This window comes from Caloenas nicobarica, chromosome 1 (genome assembly GCF_036013445.1).
Source record: "Caloenas nicobarica isolate bCalNic1 chromosome 1, bCalNic1.hap1, whole genome shotgun sequence".
Lineage (NCBI taxonomy): Eukaryota > Metazoa > Chordata > Aves > Columbiformes > Columbidae > Caloenas > Caloenas nicobarica.
This window is the reverse complement of record NC_088245.1, coordinates 121,213,561-121,236,434: the sequence shown is the minus strand read 5'-3', so window position 1 is coordinate 121,236,434 and position 22,874 is coordinate 121,213,561. Positions and strand designations below refer to the sequence as shown.

Genomic DNA, 22,874 nt, shown 5'->3' with positions numbered 1-22,874 from the left:
GAAGTCTTTGCTTCCCTTGCTGACCAGTCTCTTTCCTCTGTAGGAGCGCTCCTGTCTCCCCCAGAAGGGCAGCGTTGCTTCTGCCGGGTGCTTCACAGAATCATAGAACGTCCTGAGTTGGAAGGGACCCACAAGGATCATCGAGTCCAGCTCCTGTCCCTGCACAGGACAACCCCACAGTTCACACCGTGTGTCTGAGGGCCTTGTCCAGTCTCTTCTTGAACACTGTCAGGCTTGGGGCTGTGACACCTCCCTGGGGAGCCTGTTCCAGTGCTCCACCACCCTCTGGGGAAGAACCTTTTCCTCATGTCCAACCTAAACCTCCCCTGGCACATCCTCCTGCCATTCCTTCCTCGGGTTCTATCATTGGTCACTAAAGAGAAGAAAGCAGCAGTCCCGGTACTCGTAACCACTGTTTTCTGAGGACGAGCACAGGCCGGGAGTTCCTGCCTCAGGACCTCTGTCCTGCCCGCGCGGCCGAGGAGGAGGAGGCGGGGGCGGGTTCCCGGGTGTGGGGAACGGGGACCCTCGGGGCCCCGGGGAAACCGCTGCCGCGCTGCAGCCGCCGCCGCCGCCGCCAGGGGGCGCCGCGCCCTCTCGGACGAGGGGAGCCGGGGGGCTCGGCGAGGGCGCGGCGCTCATTGGCTGGCGCAGGCCAGGCTGGGCGCGGGGCGCCGCTTCTTAACGGGCGGCGCGGGGCGGCGGGAGCGCTGTGCCGGGCGGGGCTGCTGCGAGCCGGGCTGCCGCGAGCCGGGCTGCCGCGCGACATGAGCGAGGTGAGCGGCCGTTGGGGCGAGGCGGCCGTTGGGGCGAGGCGGGTTCTCGGGGAGCTCCAGCGGGGGCTTTTGGGGGGGGTGTGAGTGGGGGGAACGGCTGCAGCCCCTCGTAAAGCGGCTGCGGCGTGGGACAGCACTTGGCGTTGGACGTAACCGTCACCTTCTGATGAGCAGCTGGAGTGGGCTGGGCGCTTCCCCGGCGGGAAAGCGGTGAGGCTCTGCTGTTTCTCCCAGCGGAGCTGGTGGACCCGAGAGGTGTTTCTTTCGCTGCGTGGGGAGTCCGGAGTAGGCAGCTTCTGTTAAATCCTGCCTTCTGATAAAGAGATCTCTACAGGTGTGTATGTGCCTTCTAAGCATAAAACGAGGCAATATTTTACCCTTTGAAGGACCATGTGCACCAGTGGTGAATCATTCCTTTAAAACTCTAATAATTTAAAGATGCATTTAATGCTTTCCTATGCAGATTTAGTAAGTTGTGTGAAAGTTATCTGCTGGAGCTCGTGGAAAAAATTGCCCTGTTTGTAGTTGGATGCCGATGTGAACTTTACAAATAGTGTCCTGGGAAGGACTGCAATTAAAGAAAAAAATGGAAACAGTGCCAAACATGTAAGGATCATTTGTACCTTTGTAAATAAATAAGCTGAAAATTCTCAGTTGTGGTCTTTTTGCGGTGGAAAAGTTCTCTGGAGCAAACTAGTGTGTTTGTTATTAGAAGTGTCACCAGGCGGGGTGAGTACTTGGCAGTGTAGTCAGTCAAGTGCTGTGCAGGTTCAGCTGGCAGATTCCACATTCTCTAGTGCAACTCTTTCTTTGGGAAGCAGTAGAGATACCTGATAACTATGCCTTACCCAGCATCTGTTTTTCCTGTTAGAAAAGACCCACTGCTTCATTAACAAATGGGCATTCCTTTCTTAGCAGCAAAATTGAGTGACACCAAGTAAGTTTTGATTAGTTGTTGCACAGGTGTTACACTCTGCTGTACCTTTAGATGGATGAGGTGTAAACATGAGACAGAGTAATGTAGTAGTAAGGTCTCTGGCTCAGGGATTTATGAGGAGAAGCTTACATCCTGGCTTGCAGGTCAGGCTAAATGAGGAAAGCAGAGGAAATCCCCATGGTGCTTTTCTGCTGTTCGTGGAGACCAGGCAGTCCAGGTGTAATGCGCCAAGCTCTTCCTGACTTTCCTTTGGTTGCTGCCTGTATTTTTATCAACTGGACAGGGTTCATGCAGTGTGGAGTTTTTTTGCAGACACTGTCCCTTTGCCACACAGGCTAGCTGAAGTGTTCTGTGAGATGCCACAACTATATTCTAATTAAAGATAGCATTTGGGGAGAAATCTTCTTGTGAGGAGGAACAATTGAGTGATACTGCTGTACTTAACTGTAACTCTACAAGGCAGTCTCTTTTTATAGCCCTGTGCTGGGTTGTATTTGCACAGTAAATTACCCTTTCATAATTAGATTGCTTGACTTTTGGATTTTAAAAGTCCTGATAAACATCAAGATCATCCCGCACACCAGCAGATGGGTTCTCTATTCATAATACATTTCCTTGTGCCTTCACAGAACATTATTTCTAGCAAACCATCAGAGCTGGAAATGTCTCTTTCACTGGTGCAGCACTGAGCCATGTATGTGTGACACTTAGCACTAGTCTCAATGTCTTCAGCGCTTTTGTTATTCAACTGACAACGTTGGAGAGTTTATCACTCACAGCTCTAATGAAGAAAAGCTTCCTTGCTTTTACTTGCCTGTCAGCTATTAATCAATAGATGATCCTTTTTCCAAAAGGCAGATGAAAGCAACTGGACCACCCCAAACTACTTCACTGCAAAAGACTCTTGTTAAAAAATTAGTCAAAAAATATAGCAGAAAGCAAGCTCCTCAGACATCTGTTTGTATTTGGATTGGGATGGAGTCCTGGTGGATTTCACTTTTAATGCTGTAACTGAAAAATATTTTTCTTTGTGTTAATCTGCCAGAAAATCTGAGGACAGGGTGACTGAAAGAGGCTCATCTAGAGCCATCAAAAGATTATCCTAAATAGAATGGTGTTGGGAGGATGTGAAGGTTTTTTACTTTAACAATTGTCAGGATTTGAGTGAAGCCTGATTAATGGTTGCAGGAATCTCTGAAGAGAGCTCTCATATCCTTCAAGATATTTGCTGAGACTTTACATGGCTTCTTATTTTACTGCTTCAAGCAAAATTAACTTATTCCCTGCTATATGGGCAGTGATTACCAGTCTCCTGGTGGAGAAAGCTGAACAGGAAGCAGCCATTCATCTGACTATAGTGCTTTTCTGTTTTCTAGCAGCTAACTTATTTTTCAGGAAGGATAAAGAACTTTTCTACAGAAAAAACCTACACTTCTTCCTCCGCAATATTTGTCTGAAAATGTTCAAGATGCTCTGTCTGCTGGGCAAAGGTCTGGCCCTGTAACTAGTTACAGAGAACTTGAGGTATAAGAGTTTACCTTGTAGCATTGCAAAACATGGTTAATGCTTCTTGCTACTTGGTTTTAGGGGCAAATAGATCACTTAGCTGTACGGGGAGCTTCTCGGGAATGTTACTGTATACCGAAATGCATTTTTAGGTGTTGAAGTAGCTTTGAAAATCTGTCCTCAAATAACAGAGGAGTCTTTTCTTTAGGTCTGTAGGTGTTTTCCTTTCTTTTTAATGAGCCTAGAGAGAAAAGCCATGCTGACAGCTACTGTCAGTGAGCACCCGTGAGATACAGCTCTTCTTCCATTAAAGATCTTTGGTCACGTAGGATGAACTGGGGGAAGTAATCCTGGGTAAAGAGCTCATAGGTTAATGCCAAATCTCTATTCACAGCCAGAAGTTTTACCAGTGAGCCTCTAGACTTGCAGCTGGCATAAATGTGATTTACCACAGGGAATCCTGTCATACCTGTTGTCTCACATGTTGCAGATGGTCTGGTCATGGTGACAGTATTCCTCTGGTCCAAAGGTTCACAAGAAGCATTCATCATACAAACATTTTTACAACAGTCACTGCCACTCTTGCCTCCTACGTTGAATGATTCTGGCTGTCATGAGGAATAAGGTCTGGACTTGGGAAGGTGGACACTTAAACATTATGGTGTTACAGACCTGGATGCTGTTCCAGTAGCTCAAGGACGAAGTGCCTGTGTAAGGAGTTGGAGTTTAAAACAGCATTAGCAGTGATTGCCTTGTCGGATGCATTTATTTGTTTGATGTTAAAGGGTTAGAGGTATTGCGGGGGTAGGGGAGGAGTTCAGCTTTAATGTGCTATTTAGGTGTCTAACTTTAGGAGAACCATTCAGGAAAACTGCCTAATCAGCCCACATGCCTGAGGCACCTGTGATTTAAAGGAAGAACTCGCATTTTAGGAGCCTTAAGCAACCTGAGTGAAGTGCTGTACTGATTGTCAAGGTGTTGATGTGCACCACCTAAGGCAGGGTTTGAGCCAGCAGCTTTATGTATTTGAGGAGCAGTCAAGCTACCAGGCAGCAGCAAGGGTATTCTAGATTTCCTTTTGAAACAGGCTTCAGGCAACTAGGCACACAAAAGTCATAAGACAGAAGAAAAGAGCTGTTAGGGTTTTGACTCTGTAGGGTGCTTAGGTCTCTTAGTTGGGGTGGCTAGGAGCTAGGGACTTTATCTCTGCATAAATGTGTGGTTTGGTTGTGTGTGGTGGTGTGTTTGTGTGGGGGTTTTTTGTGTGTGTTTTTTTGTCAGGCTTTGCATAAAAAGAGCCCTGGATCTTTTTCCTTCTTTGAGCTACAGCAAGATCTTTCCCTTTGCCTTATGTTACCTCTGAGCTTTTTGAATCCTGCAGCAACTGCTCTGTAGTGTACACCTTCAAAAAGATTGGGAAGGGGGCTTGTGTGACCTGTAATAGGGATGTGCAGGACAGTGATGGGGGGTGGGCTGCGGACAGCTCTCCTCTGCAGCCTAGAGTACTGAATCTCTGTTTTGGAGTTCAGATCACCCTCAGTGGGAGATACTCGGGCAGCTAAGGCAGCAAAGATGGAAAGGTGACATGGTCTAACACTGGTGTCAAAGACCTTTTTTCTGAAATTTGAGCTTCACCAGTCCTTGGGGTGTGTGTGAAACACTAACCACGAAGGCAGGCTCTGCTATGGCTGTTTTCAAAACTGGTAATAACATGTGGCTTGGTGGTTTGGGCATGCCCGTAAGCTGGCAGAGAAACAGAGGGTTTCTGCTTCCTTCCAGGTTGAGGGAGAACCTGGAACATGTCTCTATCACTCTGGACAAATGTGGTCACCAGGAGGCCATTAGAGAGGGACACAATCAAGTGTGATGTATCAGGCATATGCAGAGGCTTCTGCCTGATACTGTAGCTGCTGCAGGTAGTTAAATGTGAAAACTGGGATTCTTTTGTGTGTTGCTCTCCTGAGTTCAGTTCCACTGAAATGGTATTTAGAGTCTTAGAACCAGATGTATTTAAACACTGAAGTGAGGATTGTACACCAATAATACTGATAACACTAAATCAAATAGCTAGTATTTGAAGGGGGGAAATGTGCCATCTTTGTTTAAAGGAGCTCCTGTTCTTTTGTGTCATGCTTATAGTCCTGGGGGGTGTCTGAGCCAGACAGTTGTCTTAGAGGAGCCCTTCTGGGGGCATTTTTCAGATACTGCCATGACCCCCAGCTGTTAACTGTTGGTCTCGCTGAGGTTACACCCAGAATGGGTACAAAACTGTATAGATCGAAAAAGTGCAGCAAGAACTTAGCAGAGTGGAGGAGGAAATTCAGCAGCTATTATAGGATGGGGGTGGGACAGAGAAGGCACATGAACATCAGCTTTTAATTTTAACTCACATCTATTTATTAGCTGAGTGGTAAATTGCCTCTCAAAAGAGGCGGAAGAAGGGAGAACAATAAGTTTTAGATCTGTCACTTTGCCTACACCTTCCATCAGTGTGGTTTCAGTGGGATCAAGCATCTTCTAAAATAGCACTCAGAAGTCATGTTGGAAATTGATCTCAATTTGGTGAAACTGTCAGACATCCTGTTTAGACAGAAGCATGCTGGGTTTTTTTTGGAATGTATAGAATGCCAACAGATTCAAACAACATAACACTTCAATTAAGGACAGTTAAATTTAATAGTGTGCTTCAGGTACCATGTTTCCCTGTGAAGGAGTAACTTAAAGCAAAAGCTGCATTTATAAAACAGTAAAACTCCAACCTTCATGCTGCAGCACTTGATAATAGAATATCATTTCAGGTTGCAGAGGCATATTAGTTTCTAGTCCAATATCCCTAAATTTCTAATGCGTCAGCAAGCTTATAAGAGTCATCTTCCAGCAGGTTCTATGTAAATAGATCATGCTCATGATGAAATATGGTGTATAGTAGCAGTTAACTTCAATGAGAACAGTGGTGGTCTTTTCATCACAGGTTGTTGTGTGCTTGTTTATTGACTTAAATAAAATATTTGATTTCCAGGACACTATTTGCTCTTGTCTGTCTTGTGTGCTGCTGTTGTTTGTGCTGTGTTTTTTGTGTTTTTTTCTTTTTTTTGGGGGGGGGATGACTAGGAAAATGTCAGTGTTTACATGTTTTACCTCTTCTCTGTAACTTTGCTACAGAAAAACTTGTAATAGAATGGCTAGACACTGGGTATGTAAATCATGAGACACCCGCTTCTTGGCTGAAGGAGACTGGGAGAAGAGGTTTGGTGCATCAGAAGAAAGCTATGCCTTTCTTCACCCTGTCAGCTGCAAAAGAGCCTTAAATTCACTGAGCTGTGTAACACTTTCTATGCAAGGCATAGGATCTTCTAATGGAGATGAATAACATACCTTCTCCCTCTAAGAAAAAGTGTTCTGTTTCTTTCTTCAGTTGTTTGGACAATGGGTTTCTAAATAAAAGATATGGTAGATAAGCAGAAATGAGGTCAAATCATAACTCGCAAATCCTTTTTCTCCTTCTACTTATTAATTAATAATTTAGTATTTATCTTATGGAAAGAGATGGAAGAGACAAATCATATAGGCTATCTTAGTAGGAAAATGAATGGCAATCTTGATGGGATAAGCTCAGATCAAGCAACTGCAGAAGAGTTGCAGTTGTAAAACTTATTTTGAATGACAGGATTTGAAGTAATTTATCCCCACTCTCCATGTATGCTTCCTCTGAGATCAGGCTACTCTCCTTATAGGTAAGCTTGGCAAGTGTCACATAGGCCAGGTCTTTGGCTGGTGCTATCTCATCTGATTAATTCCTACCAGGTGGGATATAGCCTTATTTATGCACTAACATGAAAATTGGAGGAAGAAGCACAATTTTAGTCAGAAAAGAAATGAAAATTATCTGCCTACATGCCTTGAATATTAGTTACAGCTGAACTGTCTTTCCTCTTAAAGAAAAAAGTATTATTTTACAAACACTGAATGTGCTTACATTATCACTATAGCATATAGTGTGTGAAATGTGATGCGAACCATTGGTGCAGCTGATACTGTGAGTACTGTAACTGCAGACAGAATGACATTTGAGATCTCATCTATTCAAACTGAAAGTAAGGAAAAAGGGGGGAAAAAATAAAAGGTGTCCTTCTGTCTGACTTAGGAGACTTAAAGATTCCTGGACTGAGACAGCAAGCGGGTGAGGAGGGTGGCACTGGGTGTGAGGGCTTCAGATTTTCTAAGGTGTGGACAGACAGGGCTCTAACTACAGCAAAATATATGCAAGTGTGCATTTAGTGTCTTTAACACAGTCTTACTGTCAAAATGCCTGACAGAAAGGTCTGAGCTGTTCTGTTGCCAGCACTATTTGCTGCTGCTTGGCTGGCAGGTTTGACTCTAGCGGTGCCGTGGATAGCAGCTGCTGGATAGGGCCAGCAGGACTAGGAAGCTGCAATAGAAGAACTAGAGAAACCTGAACCAAATGTTCAGATTATAATGGCTTAAACTTGGAAGGGGCATGTACTGCTGTGCTCTTGAGCACAGAAAGGTTGTGATAGATAACAGTGCAATGTGAGTTTCCTAAAAGTGAAGATGAAGAGGAGAGACTCATACGGGTCCTGGCTAGCTGTACACACTGGTGCAGAGATATTTGGAGGAGTTTTAGGTTTATCTTTTCTGGGAATGTGGGAACACAGTTCAGAAATGCCCAAGCTAGCACTGACTAGGGCTGTTCCTGGAAACATGTTATGCTAAAGCTTGTTAATCTTGACAAGAGTTACCAGGCTTTTCTTGAGTGAATCAGTGAGACAGCTGGAACAGTCCTGTGAAGTCAGCATCTCCACTAGGAACTAGTAGGATTGCATGTGGAGCAGTTTTTTACAGGAAGTGCATTAGTTTTGTAGGGGGTGGAGGACAACTTTCAAGGAAACTGGGGATCTTCACAGCTTCAAAAATCACTGGGCAGAGTGCTGGAAAGCAGACAGTACCATTGCTAATGCCTGGGCTTATTTTGCCATCTCCATGTGTCCTCTGTGACCTACAAAATAAGCCTTACTACCCAGCAGGTACCACTGGTCTGGACACCTGGCTGTCAATCTGCTTTGTTCTCTATGAATCTAACAGCAGACTGATTACCAAGCATTGGAATAGTAGTTGAAAGCATTCTGACCATAAGAGAAGATAAATTTCAAGGAAAAGGTTATCAAGATCATGATCACTTAACTCCTAAATCGGTGCAAGTGTGCAGATGAGGCAAAAATTAATAGATCTGAGGACATCTTTGATTTCTTGAGGATTTTAGTAATATTGGACCTTTTCCTAGTGACACTCAGTATATAAAGGAAGACCAGTGATTTGTGAGGCTGTTTTTATAGGTATCATAGCACTTTACCACAATAAGTTTGGCTTTGGTTGCTAATTGGTGTTTCTGATCCAGACATTCAACTGTTCCTTCACTGATGGGTGCCACTACACACATACTGCTGTACGTTGTGTCTCTAAGAAGCTGTGTGTGTTTTAGCAAAGCCCTCAATGAGCAGTAGGGAGAAGTTTGGTTGAATGGATAAAAGAGTGCCCTTTTCTACTAGGGGAAGAGGAAACTGAGCTTTGGGTATTCAAGATGGACTTCTCTCTAAAAAGGACCAAACAAGGGGAATGCAGACATCATCAGACAGATGCAACACAGTCTGGTGAAGGAGAGAAGCCTGCCTGAGATGGACTAGAGTGTAATGCCTAGCTACATGTGAAAACATACTTGAAAATGCTGAAGTCCAGCACTGGGTGGGGCAGTAGAGGAGAGGTAAAGACACAGAAAAATAATTCTCAAAAATCACAAATATGACTTCCATTTAAATTCTAGGGCTTTTCATTCTCTAGCTTGAATGTTTCATGTAATAGGATGCTTGCTCTCTCTCTGACTTTCTCTTGTTGAAAATATGCTTTTCTTTCAAATCCTCAGGATGAAATTATTTTTGTTTTAAAATACTGAATACTCTGGATATTTACTCTTTTTAAGCACATAATTTTAACACTAACTGAAATACTGCAAAGAATGCCTTTTGTTTGAATTTAAGAGATACTATGTGATGTCTGGGAAGGAAACCTGAATAATGCTGAAATCTGGTTCCTTGAATTTCAAACATGCATTAGTAAAATGTGAGGTAAAGGGAGACAGAAGGTAGAAACTGCTGCAAATTAGAATCCTTAACTTCCTAGGAAGGAGGAGGAAGAGCACACTAGGCAAGTGTGGATGGCTAGGCAGGTATCTTTCTGCAGGTGACATGCTAGAAAAATAAGACATGGCTTCATAGCTGCTTCATACATATCAGTACTCCACTCAGATCTGACAGATACATGCTCACCACTGGAAAAGAGAGCAAACGCATTGTTGGCTTGGCACACTTTAAAATGCATGTGCCGGCACACATGTGCTGAAGTTTAAGCAGGGCAGCCAAATGCCTAAGGCAGGCCAACTTCATGCCAATTTTAATTTCCTAGTCAGACTTGGCTAGCTCTCATTTCTCTCCTTCAGCATATTTTGCAAGCTATTGGATAGCACTAACATCCAAATCAAGCTGAATGAACCACTCAAGTAAGGTTACAGGAGACTCTCTTTTTCACAGGGCTTTTGTTATGAACACCGCCTTATGTTCCTTGCTTGGACTAGGAGCCTGGTACATTTCAATACTGGAACTAGACTTGTAGGATGGACCTGCAGATGCAGAAACATTGGTAGCAAAGGATCTAGAATTAATGGTGCAAACAACAAAAGTTGCAAATTATCTGAATTCTAGGAATATCTTTCGAGGTCATGTGGTGTAAACCTTTAATAGATATTTTTGTCTGACTGCAGTGCGTCAGGCAGCACACAGCTGTATCTAAGTGAACAGTTTTCTCTGCTTTCTGCAGGTAACTTCTAAGGAACCTATTTTCTGTGTAGCCATGGGATGGATACATTAGAATATTAACAATGCATGGTTCTTTTCTGGAGTAGCACATTATGGTCCTTTTTATTGGCATCGCATCATGGTTTGCCATGTTCATGTGTGGAAAAAGGTGAAAATGCCTGGTTGGGTAACATTTTTCTTTCACTTCATATGCAAGGCACTAAGTGCAGAATGGAGCCTGATACATAGTGGGAGCCTGAAGGCAGAAGGAATGACTGATGACTATTTGGAGTGGAGAAACTTGCAGGTTTTTATTGAACTTCAATTGGAAAATACAATTCTGTAGAGGGAGAGTGTTTGAAACAATATGTGGGAGGGGTGGCTTGCTGAATCTGCCTGACCACATATCCCCTGGATTTATTCCATGGCTAGAACACTGCATGAACTGTAGAACATTTAGCCTTAGGGCAAGTAATCTGGTGGGTCTGTCCTGGGGTCAGGGAACTACCTACAGCTGCTCAGTGCAAGTTGCTTTCTTATTTTCTCTGTTGCTAATAGCAATGAAGCTGATAGCAGCATCAATTTCACTGAGCAGCTGCAGGGCCCTGGGAGCTTCTGATTTACAGAAATGCCTGATTTTTTTTTGGCCAGCTCTTGGACAGAGCTAGTGACCTGGCTTTTGTTCTGCTTGCTGTATGTGCATTGAATGCTGTCCCTGATTCCTGGCAATCAAGGGCACCTTGTGCATCACCCTGTGCATTTTCCTTTTTAGTATGGCCGGGTTGTTTCCAGTTGCTTAGCTGTTGTTTAGACTCATAGTGCCAAGACAGCTTTGCTCTGAACTGCATCACACATTGAACAAAGCAGCTCCCCCCCCCCAAAATCTCAGCAGGTCAGTACTGATACAGGTTTGAACAATGCGGGACAAATTCTCTGTCAGGCGAGGCCCCGTTTTGAGTCAGCTTCAGCAGCCAATTCAGGGTTCCCCTCGCATGAGTCTCCTTATGGCACAGAGCCAGAGATAACAGGTTTGCGTCATCTCTCTATGCAGCCCCTGGGCAGGGTGCGTTGCCAAGGCTGCAGCATGTTCTCAGTCCAGTGATTCCCCTGCTACTGGAATAGCCCTAACGAAGTTACTGTCATAACTGCGGATGGCTCTGGGGCTGCTTGGAGTTGCTCTCAGTGACCAGACTGCCTGCCTGGGGGTTTGAGGAGTAGAGTTAGTGACGCATAAACATCATAGTTGTTGTCTTGAAAATCATGAGACTTTGCTGTAGGGTGAAGGCAGAAAGTTCCTTTGCATGGCAGCTTGAAACTGCCATAATTAATACCTTTTAAAACCTGGCTGGCCAGTAGCTAGTGCAATCTACGACTATAATAACATCTGTTTACCTCTGAATATATAGGAAATAGGAATAAGTGAGAACATTTTTTTTATTGTACAACTGGAAATAAAGAAAAAAGCCAACAGGAAAAAAAACCCAGCATTTTTCAGTCTGGGAAGAAGCAGCCTGTTTTAATAATAACCAATATGATCAGATATGAAGCAATTTGTCAGTGCAGACTTTTGCCATTAATAACCCAAGCTGTCCCTTGAAGACAGCCTCTAACTCAATTACAGCTGAGTTTGTAGCTCAGCAAATTAAATTACCCTAAACTTCAGAAGGGTTTGGAAGAATCAAATATAAAGTAAATATTTGTTACAAAAACACCATCCATAATCAGTTATATTGTAGCTCAGCAAGGACCTGACCCATTAATTTGCTTAGGGTGTTCTTCCTACCTGGGTATGCTAATATTAAAGGATACCCAATATACCATCTGAATCCAAATGCAGTTCCCAGATCCCAAATGTTCTGATTTGTTCCTAATCAGATGCCTCAGTCAGTTGCCATCAACTGTTTTGCCTGTGCAGGTGGCTAAGGCTTTTAATTTAGGCTGCACGGATGTACCTGTGTTGCTCCATGATTTGCTGTGTTGCAGAATAAAGATTGCTAGGAGGTAATGCAAGCTCAGAGGGAGATAACAGCATGCTATATTTTGTGGCACGAAGCACTGACTTGCTCAGATTTTCAGTTCCCAGAACTAAATTGCAGTGCCTCCTCCCCAGGGTGCTCTGCCTGTTCTTTTGCCCTGGTACAACTGTTTGTGGATCAGAGATGTCAACTACATTACTGAAACGATCAACAGAAACAATTAAACCATGTGGTTTTTTAGCAGGATCATTTCAATGATTGTTTTCAACACTGCTCTGCTGAAGGGTTATTTTTAACTTGAATAATTTTAGTGCTCCTATTTTCTGTGTGACCTTGCAAAAACAATTATATCCAAACAAATGATGCCTTGGTAATGGGAAGGTGTGGCTGGACTGGGCTAGACTGGGAAGTGGGAGTTCTTAAAGTGGGTTTCCTGCCCAAAATGCCCTTTATGGAACTGCAGTGCCAGGTCTGGTGCTACTGATAGATAAGAAATAATAGGAGAAAAGAGACCACCTTAACCTCAGTCATTTTTAATTTATGCCATCTAGCTTAATCAATTTTTATGTAATTGAAATGTTCCTCATGGGTCACCTTGATGTTTCTTCTTTATCAGTTTCCAATGTAATTAGGACATGGGCTGTATCACCCAAGTGCAAATGAGAGCTGGGGTAAGTTTTAGGCAAGTGGTGTGAGAGGGCTTATTCTGTAGTTGATTTTACCATTTTTGTACTTTGCTAAACAAAACATAACATGCAGTTTAGAGAAATTCCACAGTACAGCACTGAGGTTCCTACTCATGTGAGTAATTCTGCTGAATTGAAGGCAACTACTTGCCCACATATGGGCTACCCCTGTAAATACGTCTTGCAGGATCAAATCCTCCATTTCCTGGGGGAAGAAAGAGGGATTACTTCTCATGGTTGGCATGGTAATTAACAGGATTTGGGAAATACATTCTTGCAGCTGCTTTCAAAATTAACTTCAAAGATTCCATTAATCTGTGCCTCAGAAAAAAAATTGTGATTACAATGTCTTTGGAGAAATATCAGCTTAATAAAGTTTTAATTCAAAATATGCTAATAACCTAAATACAAAGCAAGCTACTGTTTGTGCTAATTATGTTTATTACATTTGGTGTTGGTGTAAATATTCTGTTTAGAACACTACATTGAATTCAAATACAAAATCAGCAGGTTCTTACTGTGTTGATTTACAAACTAGAGACCGGCATTGGCAAAAGTGAGGCACAGTGAAAGGTCTTCTCTGTGATATTAGAATATTTAAAAACAGCATTGTGAGTTCTTGTATCCCAGACAGTGATTTTTCTCTACCTGTTTTTATCAGGTGGCTCTTTATTTAACCTGAAAGTGTTCTAGGTGCTGAAGCTCTGTCTGTGTACATTCAAAGTGCCTGTTCTGAGGACTTATCTCAAGTCAAAAGCTCTGTATGGACAAAAGTGAACAAATCAAACCTGTTAAAATTGAGGCAAATACCTTAACTCTCCTAACACCCCTGTGATTAAGGCACTCTGGCCATTGGGTGGAGTATGCATTTACATATAAATAAAATGCATGTTTTACAGGGATAATCACCACATTGCAAACAAAATCACCCAGGATCAGGGACTGTAACCCTGTCTTTCAACTACTGTGAGAAGCCCCAGCTTCAAGGTTACTCCTTCAGTTCCCATTGCTTTTTCTGTGCCTGGCTGTCCAGTGGATCAACAGGAGGCCCAGGGCCTTCCACCAGCATGCCTCCATGTGTTCTCTCATAGGAGTTGTGGGTTCACCTTGAGTAAACAGTACCTAAACCTGTGTGCCTTCCTTCCTGGGGAAATGCAGCAACCGGTATATCAGCAGTCAACCTGGTAAATTGCTTTTCACACAGGCTACAGTTTGTATGGACAGGCATACCTTGAATATAGTGCTTCCCTTCTGTATTTGAAAGTAATATTTGAGACTTAATTTGCACTAGTGTAAATGACTGTCAAAGATGTGAGGATATGAATGCTAAGGTCCAGGTTTTGTCCTTTATAGAAAGATGAAAGGAAATTGCGAAGAGATTGTATCTTGCCCAAATCATTGCAACAGCAAGAGCCAAGCAGTGGTCCACAGTGTTTAGAAGGAAAATAATCTGTAGTTACCCATGGCTGTGTTGTTAATTTCTGACAAATTTACTGTGGTTTCTTGGGTGACAATATGCATGTGCTTGCATGCTCATGTGCCTTCAGTGAGTGCAGAAGTCATAGAAAACCAGTGCTGGTCACTGTGCCAACTTTTAGCCACTGCAGTTTGAATGCTGTCAGTACATCTCAGCCCACCTGTGGAGTTTTAACTTATTAAAATAGCTATAGTAGAGGCTTAGTAAAATTAAAGACAATTGAGAGCTAGTCAAGTAGAACACTACTTGACCAATGAAGTCAATTACAGAAATCATCAGAGTGCCAAGGATTGTTTAGTTTTGACAGCCAGTATTGAAAGATGGCTTCTGGCACTCTTGCTCTGGCAATATGATGCTGCCCTGGCAATGCCTGACAGCCAGAAAACTGGCTGTGGAAAACTCCCTTTGTAAAAGAGCATGCAGAGAAGGTGCCAGAGTGTGAGAGTAGAGGCCATATCCTAAAGAACTGAGATCTTAGGGTGAGAGCAGCCAGGGAAAAGCAGTAGTGTCCAGAAAGCCACTTCTACCAGAAACGTAAGTTATCATTGGTCATAACCAGGAATGGACTGCTTTGTAGTGAAGTATATGTTGATAAACATTTTTCCTTTCTGTCAGGTATCCAGAATCTACATGTGATTTCTTACAAGGATGTGTAAGGCTGAAGTAACGGACACATTGTCAGATTTATCCAGCATTCAGACAAAATATTGGCTAGGTGTCCTGTACTCGAAGCAGTTATCTTAAATGTAGGCTTCGAAGGACACTTTCATCTCATAAATATTCAGAACCATGTCTATAAAAAATGTGGAAAGAAAGAGGAAGAACTTGGTAAAGAGGCACAAATAGATTAGAGAGGAAAGCTTACTTATGTAGCTTTTAATGCAATTTTCATAACCGTATTAAAGCTTCTCTGGAATTCTTCAGTTCTGTGTGCAGATGTTCTTTAGGTGGCTAGCTGTTACTGATGTGAATGAACTTGTATGTCACAGAAATTGGTTTGGGATTTAGCATCAGTCTGTATTGCAGACCAGTTCTGAGAAGACTTATAATAGGAGAGAATGAGTGAAATGGCAGAATTTGTGCATGGCTTTCCAGTGGTACACCTTATCTCTCCCATCTGTTCATCTTGGTGCTTTTTGATTTATAATTCAAAAAAAAAAAATACCATAGTGCTAAAATCCCAGTCCCTTTATTTAGAGGCCAGGTAGCCTTTGGCAGCTTCAGTAAACAGATCTTTGTCACAGCAGCATCATTTTTCCCGATCTTAACTTTTTATCTTAAATATGGTAATGTCTTTTGTTCTTCTTATTAACAAATTATTTACTGTGCTGTGGTTAAGAGTAATGTTTTTCACACCTAAATATGTGAAATACAGAATGCTATAGTTTCAAGTCTCTTATGACATTAGAGAGCTTGTCAAACATAGTGAAACAGAAATTTCTAGTAAGGAATTTAACCTAATTAACCACATTGAAGTCCCAAATTCTACAAAGTGTATCCATTCATTTCAGGTCATAGCTGTTTGGTTCTTGCCCTTACTTAAATTTTCGATATTCATTTAGTTTCTGACATACAGCTTGTGTTCTTCACTGGAGTGTGAAAGAAAAGCAATTGCAAAATTCCCTTTGATTTCAGTCAGCTCAGGATATCACCTCATCACAATTATTTTCAAGTAGCGTGTACACAGTGTATTGATCTACCAGCAGTAGCTGATGTCTCCCTCAGTACCCATTGTTTGTTTTTAAATTGAACATGTTATCTTTTTCAAAAAATAGCATTTTTATATTTAGTGTTAAAAAGCATAGAAAACTCTGGGTTCTTAGAACCAGGGGAGCTGAATATAATATGCCTGGACAAGAAGGTATATAGAAAAGAAGGCTATGTGAATTATGTGGGTCCCACATTTGATAGGGTCCTCTGTTCTATGTTTTTAATCCAGATTTATCTAACTCATTATTTAGTGTGTAGGAAGGTGCATGCTAGTGTCATGTCCTCAAAAATCTACCTAGGGGAAACTAAAAAATGTACTATGAACCTTCAGGCAGTAATGGTTATACACTAAGTATGCTTTGGGATCTACCTGTGCCTATGGCCTAATGAACCTCAACTGAGTCATATTTCAGTAGTCTAAAATTCTCAGTATGTTCAAAGATCAGCTGACACTAAGTAAATATAACTCTATGAATTTTGTTTCTTACCTTGTTCCTTGATAAAGTCAACCTTAATTGTCCTAATTTGAGGAACAATACAGGAACTATTTAGTCCTGAAAAACAGCAGGTGGAAATTGCTCTATCTCCTGATCATTCTGCTGTTAACTGGGAAGCTTTCCTTACTTGGAAAATGTGGAAAGTTCTTGAGCAGATATTTGCAGTGATGCAGTCACGTTTTTATTTGCAGGAAGGTAATAAATTTTACTAATTTATGAAGTTTATTTTTCAGTACTTTTTTCATTTTGAGGCTAAAGCAGATTAACTCTTTAATTAAAGCAGAAGGTTATGAAAAAACTGAGGTTCTTATAAAATAGTTTTTATTCAATTTATATCTCTTACAGAGAAAATCTTGTATGGAGAACAGATGGTAGTGCAGAATAAAGGCTTCCTTGGCACACAGCTGGCTGACCCACAGCCATTTTTGTGCTGTATTGTACCAATATGCATTTCCTTCTGTCACACACATGTAATGCCTTTTGTTAGGGATGGACCTGGTAGCAAAACAAACCTTAAAAGCTTAGGATATGCAGAGACTTCACTGCTGTTCCTCTAGTCAATGAGTAGAGAACATCCTAATAACATTTCATATGTTTCAATGACTTTATTTTTTGTCCTGAGTCAAGTCTACACTGACTTTCTGCTATTCACTTCGCAAAAACTTTACACTGTTTCTACTCTCTAAATTCTATCCTTGGATGCTTTTTGGTTTTTTTGATGTAGAAGGAATGTACTTTCGAAAAATCTGTACCCACTGCTCTACTGGGATACAGCCTGCTGTACCTTCTTGGCCCTGCACTTGGATGAAATGGCAGAATAATATTATTATTGTAAGGGCCCATTTGTCAGAAGTTTCTGGTGGTTTCATGTCCCTGATCTTGGGCTTTCTGTGGCTCATTGAAAAACAACCAACCTCTCTGGCCCCAAGGATTTGGTAATCAACACCTGGCTACAATCCCTAATGCTGAAGTGCTAATTGGAAACATAAATGAAAAGGTCAGGCTATTTCAAGACAAGAACAGAATGTAAGATTAAAAGCAAAAATTATGCTTGGGGGTGCAGGAGGGGCTAGAGGAAAGAGTAGAAGACCTACTAAAGTAATTTTGCGTTCTTCTTAAAAAGTCCTCTGGGCTCCAAATTCACTTTTGACCTTAGTTGGTACACTTAGGGGATTAATTGAGTATAGTTTTTCACACCACATTAACTAGCTGCTGTGTATAGCACTGAGAATTTAACAGGAAAGTAAACCTGTCTTTTTTTTTTTTTCTTACTGGGATTTTGGGCATATGGCAGTAGTCCTTTTTCCTTCCTCTTCTGACAAATTGGGAGTGACTTTGATTTTTGGAGAAATTTTTAGTGATGCGCCTTTGTTCTGTAAAACCACTGAGTTAAAAATTAATATAGCCCCAAGCAGTCATAAACTATGTTTCCTCCCACGCAACATAGCAACAAAACTGTTTATCCTGTTTTACTGTATAGTCATTATGGTTTTGCACTCATGTTCATTTTGGCGCTGTTTCTCCTTCAATGTCTAGTGGAAAGTTTTATTCAGTGCTTCTCTCCTAGTGCTTGCCTTAGAAAATGCTGGGGAATTTTAGAAGCAATCTTTGAATGAAGGAAGCTGGGTACCAGTTGTAGGAAACAAAGAGTTAAATTGCTTTTATTCTTTAAAAAATATTGTCAACAAGTTGATTTTCTGTTTAAAACAAAACCCAGAAATTAATATTGTTTTCTTTGTATTTCATCAATTTTAATTTGATCTGTTGTGTGTGAGGACAATATCTGTTATACCAGTTTTTGGGGGGCTTTCATCCATTGCTTCTTGAAAATACCCCTAGTAACTCCTCATGTTTAGTCCTCTTGTACTCCAAAGGACATTAAAAACCTAAGCTTTGTTTTGCAGCCTAGGGTAGCATCATGAAAGGTGATAAAAGAAGCAAGAAGCTCCAGCTGCTAATAGTACCGGCGTCTTGAAAATGTTTTTAAAAATAGGTCCGCTGAATGCGTTGAAATAAAAGGTGGATGATCACATTGTATATGGCTTTTTCATAAGCTTCAATGCCTTGTTAATGAGCAACTCTCTCACTTTTCACAATTCATTGTGCTCATTTGGAAGACAGCACAATGATTATAGATCAAAATATGTGTACAACTGAAGGAAAGGCTATCAGAAGCTTGTTTGGCAGACCTTCAGGCTTCATTGTGTACATGTCCAGTGGTCAGCAAACAAATGAATGGCTGTAGAATACTTAGACTGATTTCAGACTTGAAGAAAAAACCTTGACCTCATTAATAGAAAAACCCTCATTAACTAAAGCCAAGTTTTTATTCATTTTCTTTGACAACTTTTCCCTTTCCCTGAGGGGAAACCCAGAGACATGAAATAAATGTGTGGATCCATATTCAAGCACTCCATCAATAGCAGACTGAACCTGACAGGTATAGCCCAGGGAGGAAAAAAAAAAGCTTTCATAAAGGCTAAGTAGCATAGCCTGAAACACTCAAGAAATAAGACAATTTGAAAAAAGCATTTAAAAATAAACAGGGACAAAAAAGCAGTATAGTTACCACTTTACAGGTAGGGAAAATCCTGAGGTTGTAGGTTTTTTTGAGCAGGTCCCAGTAAATTAACACTGAAATCTAGTTTCAGATATGGGTTGAAATTGAATTAAGGAAGTATTAACTAAACTTTAAAGGCATGAAGGTTAATATCTCAAGCAAAACTGGTGGTTGGGTGGATTTATTGATTTCTGGATGTTGGTAACTTAAGCCTTAGTGAAAGATATTTATCCCTTTAGTTGATGGTATAGGAAAAGTTTTCTCTGCTGTCTTAGGCTTTGAGGCTCCAGGGAGAAACAAATATATTTCTATCTTATGAGGAGACTGTAGATGTGGTTATGGACTCAGAGTCGTTTTCTCTAGGGATGCTCTGTCTTGTTGCATGGAGTGAGATGAGGCAGAGCAGTAGAGCAGAGATACGCACTGAAGTCTGCTACAGGGAAGGAGAAACCCCACCACTGGTGTGTGGATGCATGACAGACCATATGCAACTCTTTTGTGTTCTCCAGAGGGATTTGAAGAACTTTCTTTCCCCCTCTGGCTTCTATAATAAGGCTTTGTACTTCTGTCTTGATTAGCCTCGTATACCTTGAAAAGGCAATCACTGGGAGAAGGACGGACACTAGAGCAATAGAGAAGGTGTTAATCAGATATTCTAGAGTAAATACCTGAAGATAAGTATGCCTGCATGAATTTTCATAAGACAATTGATATGACTGTCCCTGTTTTGGCACAAACCATTTGGTTTGCAGTGCTACTGCAGCCATTAGCTTTCCTGATGCATAAGGATGTGCTACCTCTCACAGCTGAATGTGGCTGGATTTGTTACAGAATTTAATATTCCTGGTTTTATACATGTACTACCCCAAAGGATGAATTACTTAATCTGTTTCAGTAATAGAAGCATGAATTTCTTATGCAAAATTATGCAAGATTTGCTGTACTAGTTTGCTAAAGTATCTTAATTCTACCTGTGAAATGCTATCTCTGGGGGATATTGCATAATTTTCACAGAGTGACCATTCCTAAGCTAGAAGTCATGTAGTAGTGTGACCACACTAATAGATATTCACAATGGCAGAGCTATATATTTGGACTGCACTGGTGTTTGCTACATGTCACTTAGTAAGGTGACTTAAACCAGTTTTTCATGGAAAGTCATGAGGCTATTCCTTGGACAGAGTGAAGTGGGAAGTTCCCTCTCTACTTGTGGATGAAGCAGAATGATGAGTCTTCTGGCTAAAGCTGAGTCAGAAGAACCATGGAAGTGGAGGCACAACAGGAATCTGAAGAGATCCTGCTGTAGTTCATACCCTTGTACTGCTGGAAACTTGGATTACATTTATTTTATCACTAACATGTGCTAATTTTATGCAGCTGCAGGCATAGTTATACAGCTGTACCCAGGTGGTACTATGTGTTCCTTTTCTGACTGGTAGGGTTTCAAAGCAACATTGCATGAGAGAGAATGACTATCCAAGGTATTGAGGAGAAAACAGGCTGTAACTGCTAGTAATTCCAATGAGGGGAAAAAAGAACATTCAAGTTTGTACTAACCACTTTTTTTTTCTTCCCCCTACCAGAGACAAGGAACCGGAGCTACAAATGGAAAAGATAAGACATCTGGTGAGAATGGTAAGGCTAGACTCTTTTGATTTGTGGAGAATATTGAGTCAAATTGAGCCAAAATCATTTCACTGTAACGGCAGATGTCAGGCAGCAGCAGCTGCCCTGGTTTCATATCTTATCTTTCGAATGTGTTTTGAAAACTGGAAGGACTTCAGTGGGGTTGTTTCTTTTATTCTAGTATGTTCAAATTATCTACTGAAGTAGAGACCCAACTCTGAGCTCATACTAGGTAAATCAAAGGGCACTATAGAAGTCAGTGCAGATATAAATGAGGCCAGAGTAAGACATGGTATGTGCAAAAATGACACAAGAGGCAAGGCTAAATATTATGAACAGCTACTACGAGAATGAGGAAGATGAACAAAAGTAGCTATGAAGGACTTGCTTATAAACATAGTTTCTGTGGTCTGATTTATGGGTCTAATTTTAGGCCCATAACTGTGATACCAAAGTTAGAAGCCACTTGCATGGAGCTCATTTGAGTGTTGCTAGAGGTAGGCTATGGATGGAGCAGCTCACATGGCAGGACCATGTGGCGAATAAGCTTCTAACTCTGACACTCTACATAGCGGGGTGATTTTGGACTCATGCTCCACTGCTCTAAGGGGTGAGTCACTGGTAGTTTGTGGTTTTTTTGGACTCTAACAAAGAGGCCAGTAGGAACTGATTTCTGCCCCTTAGGTTGCACAAACAATTCTAATTGGAAAGTGTTTATTTTTTTCTGAAAGAAAGTCAAACTGAATTTTCAGTGAAATGAGCAATAGTTTTTTAGATGAAATCTCAGTTTATTTCCCGTAGGAGGCAAAAATGCTTCATACACAAATGATCATTTGATTGAAATCCAGCTACCACCAAGCATTTTTCAAAGGAAAAGATTTTGGTCAGCTTTAATTATATACCCTGTTGAATATAAGGCAGTGTCAGTTTCTAGACATTCATGAACAAGACAAGGATTAAACTATGTAAATATGCTGTCTGCTTCTGCTTGATCATCCAATTATAATTAAAATATGTTCTGGTAGTTCATACTATCTACTGAAAAATGGGAAGAACATAAGTCACTTCTCTGAAAAGCCAAGGGTTTTCCAAGATGGGATATTAATATTTGAGCAGTTATTTTGGATAAGCATTTTGGTCTTTGTGGTGGTCTGAACAGAATTTTTGAGCTTTTTGAAGCAACATATCCTAAGATATTAAGAACCTTCTTCATGCTTAGTTTTCCTAATACAGAGAGGTGACTTTCCCATAAGGGCTGTTTGCATAATGTTACAGTAAATGAAATCTGTAGATGATGTTCCCAATATGATAAAATACAAATTAGAGTGGGGAAAAAAAAATAAATATTTTGTCTTGTTATAGTGTCTTGAATTAGTGAGAACAAACGTACCCTGACAGCAAAGCCATTTGCATTCTCAAGTTAACAGCAAAGGAAAGCAAGCAAAATTATGTCAGCCATTTGGGCAGCATGGGAAGCATGTTTTTCTCTTTACTGTTTGAGCACATTATGAACTGAGCTCATTTGCCTTGAATTTCTTCATGAATAAAACTGTCCTGTTGTCAAGTTTAGCTTAGATTTACTGATCCTGCAGCCTTTTAAAAAGCAAATCCTTTTATTCTCAGAGGTAATTTTGAGCGAGAAAAGGCTGCATCATTAATTCACAATTATATATGATTTAGTGGTAGCAGAGTTTTAGGTATAATGTAAACAGGCAGATGTGCAGCTAACCTTAGACAAATAGATATCAATTATTATTTGTAATGAAATTATAACAAAAAACCTGTCACCTACATAAAATAGAGGAGCAGCAGGGGAGATGGAATAGAGTCCTCTCATCTCCCCAATCCATATGCCTGCATGAAAATAAAGCAGAATCAGAACTTTGAACTTGAGATCGAATTCTAAATCAAAGAAGCAGAAATATATAGCTCTTTGGCCTTATTAGCTCTGTGTAGTTAGAACTCAAGCAGAAGTTATTTATTCCTCTGAAAACTGGGGTATGCTGTAAGCCTACATACACAATATAAATCCTCTGTTACATGTTTTTTGGCCAAAAGCCTGCAACATGCCCATGTCTTAAATTTTCATTGTTGCTGTAACCAGCCTCTTCTTCAGATATTTGTTTCTCTGTCAAAAGGAAACTTTCCCTCTTGTTGAAAAGGAGGATGGGAGATAAACCAAAAACCCTTTCATTTTCTTGTTGAAAAATAGAAAGAGTTATGTTATAAAAATCTGCAAATGCAAACTAGTCTGGTC

The 22,874-nt window shown here is 41.1% G+C and overlaps 1 protein-coding gene across 1 annotated transcript in view; it reads left to right on the top strand.

The window, feature by feature from the left end:
• The first annotated feature begins 705 nt into the window (after positions 1-705).
• PCP4 (Purkinje cell protein 4) overlaps positions 706-22,874 on the top strand; it is a 51,198-nt gene continuing 29,029 nt past the window's right edge. Inside the window, exons 1-2 of the mRNA XM_065658398.1 lie at positions 706-776; positions 20,575-20,626. Of these exons, the coding sequence (XP_065514470.1) occupies positions 768-776; positions 20,575-20,626 (61 nt within the window). The 5' untranslated portion in view covers positions 706-767. The remainder of the gene's footprint in view (positions 777-20,574; positions 20,627-22,874) is intronic.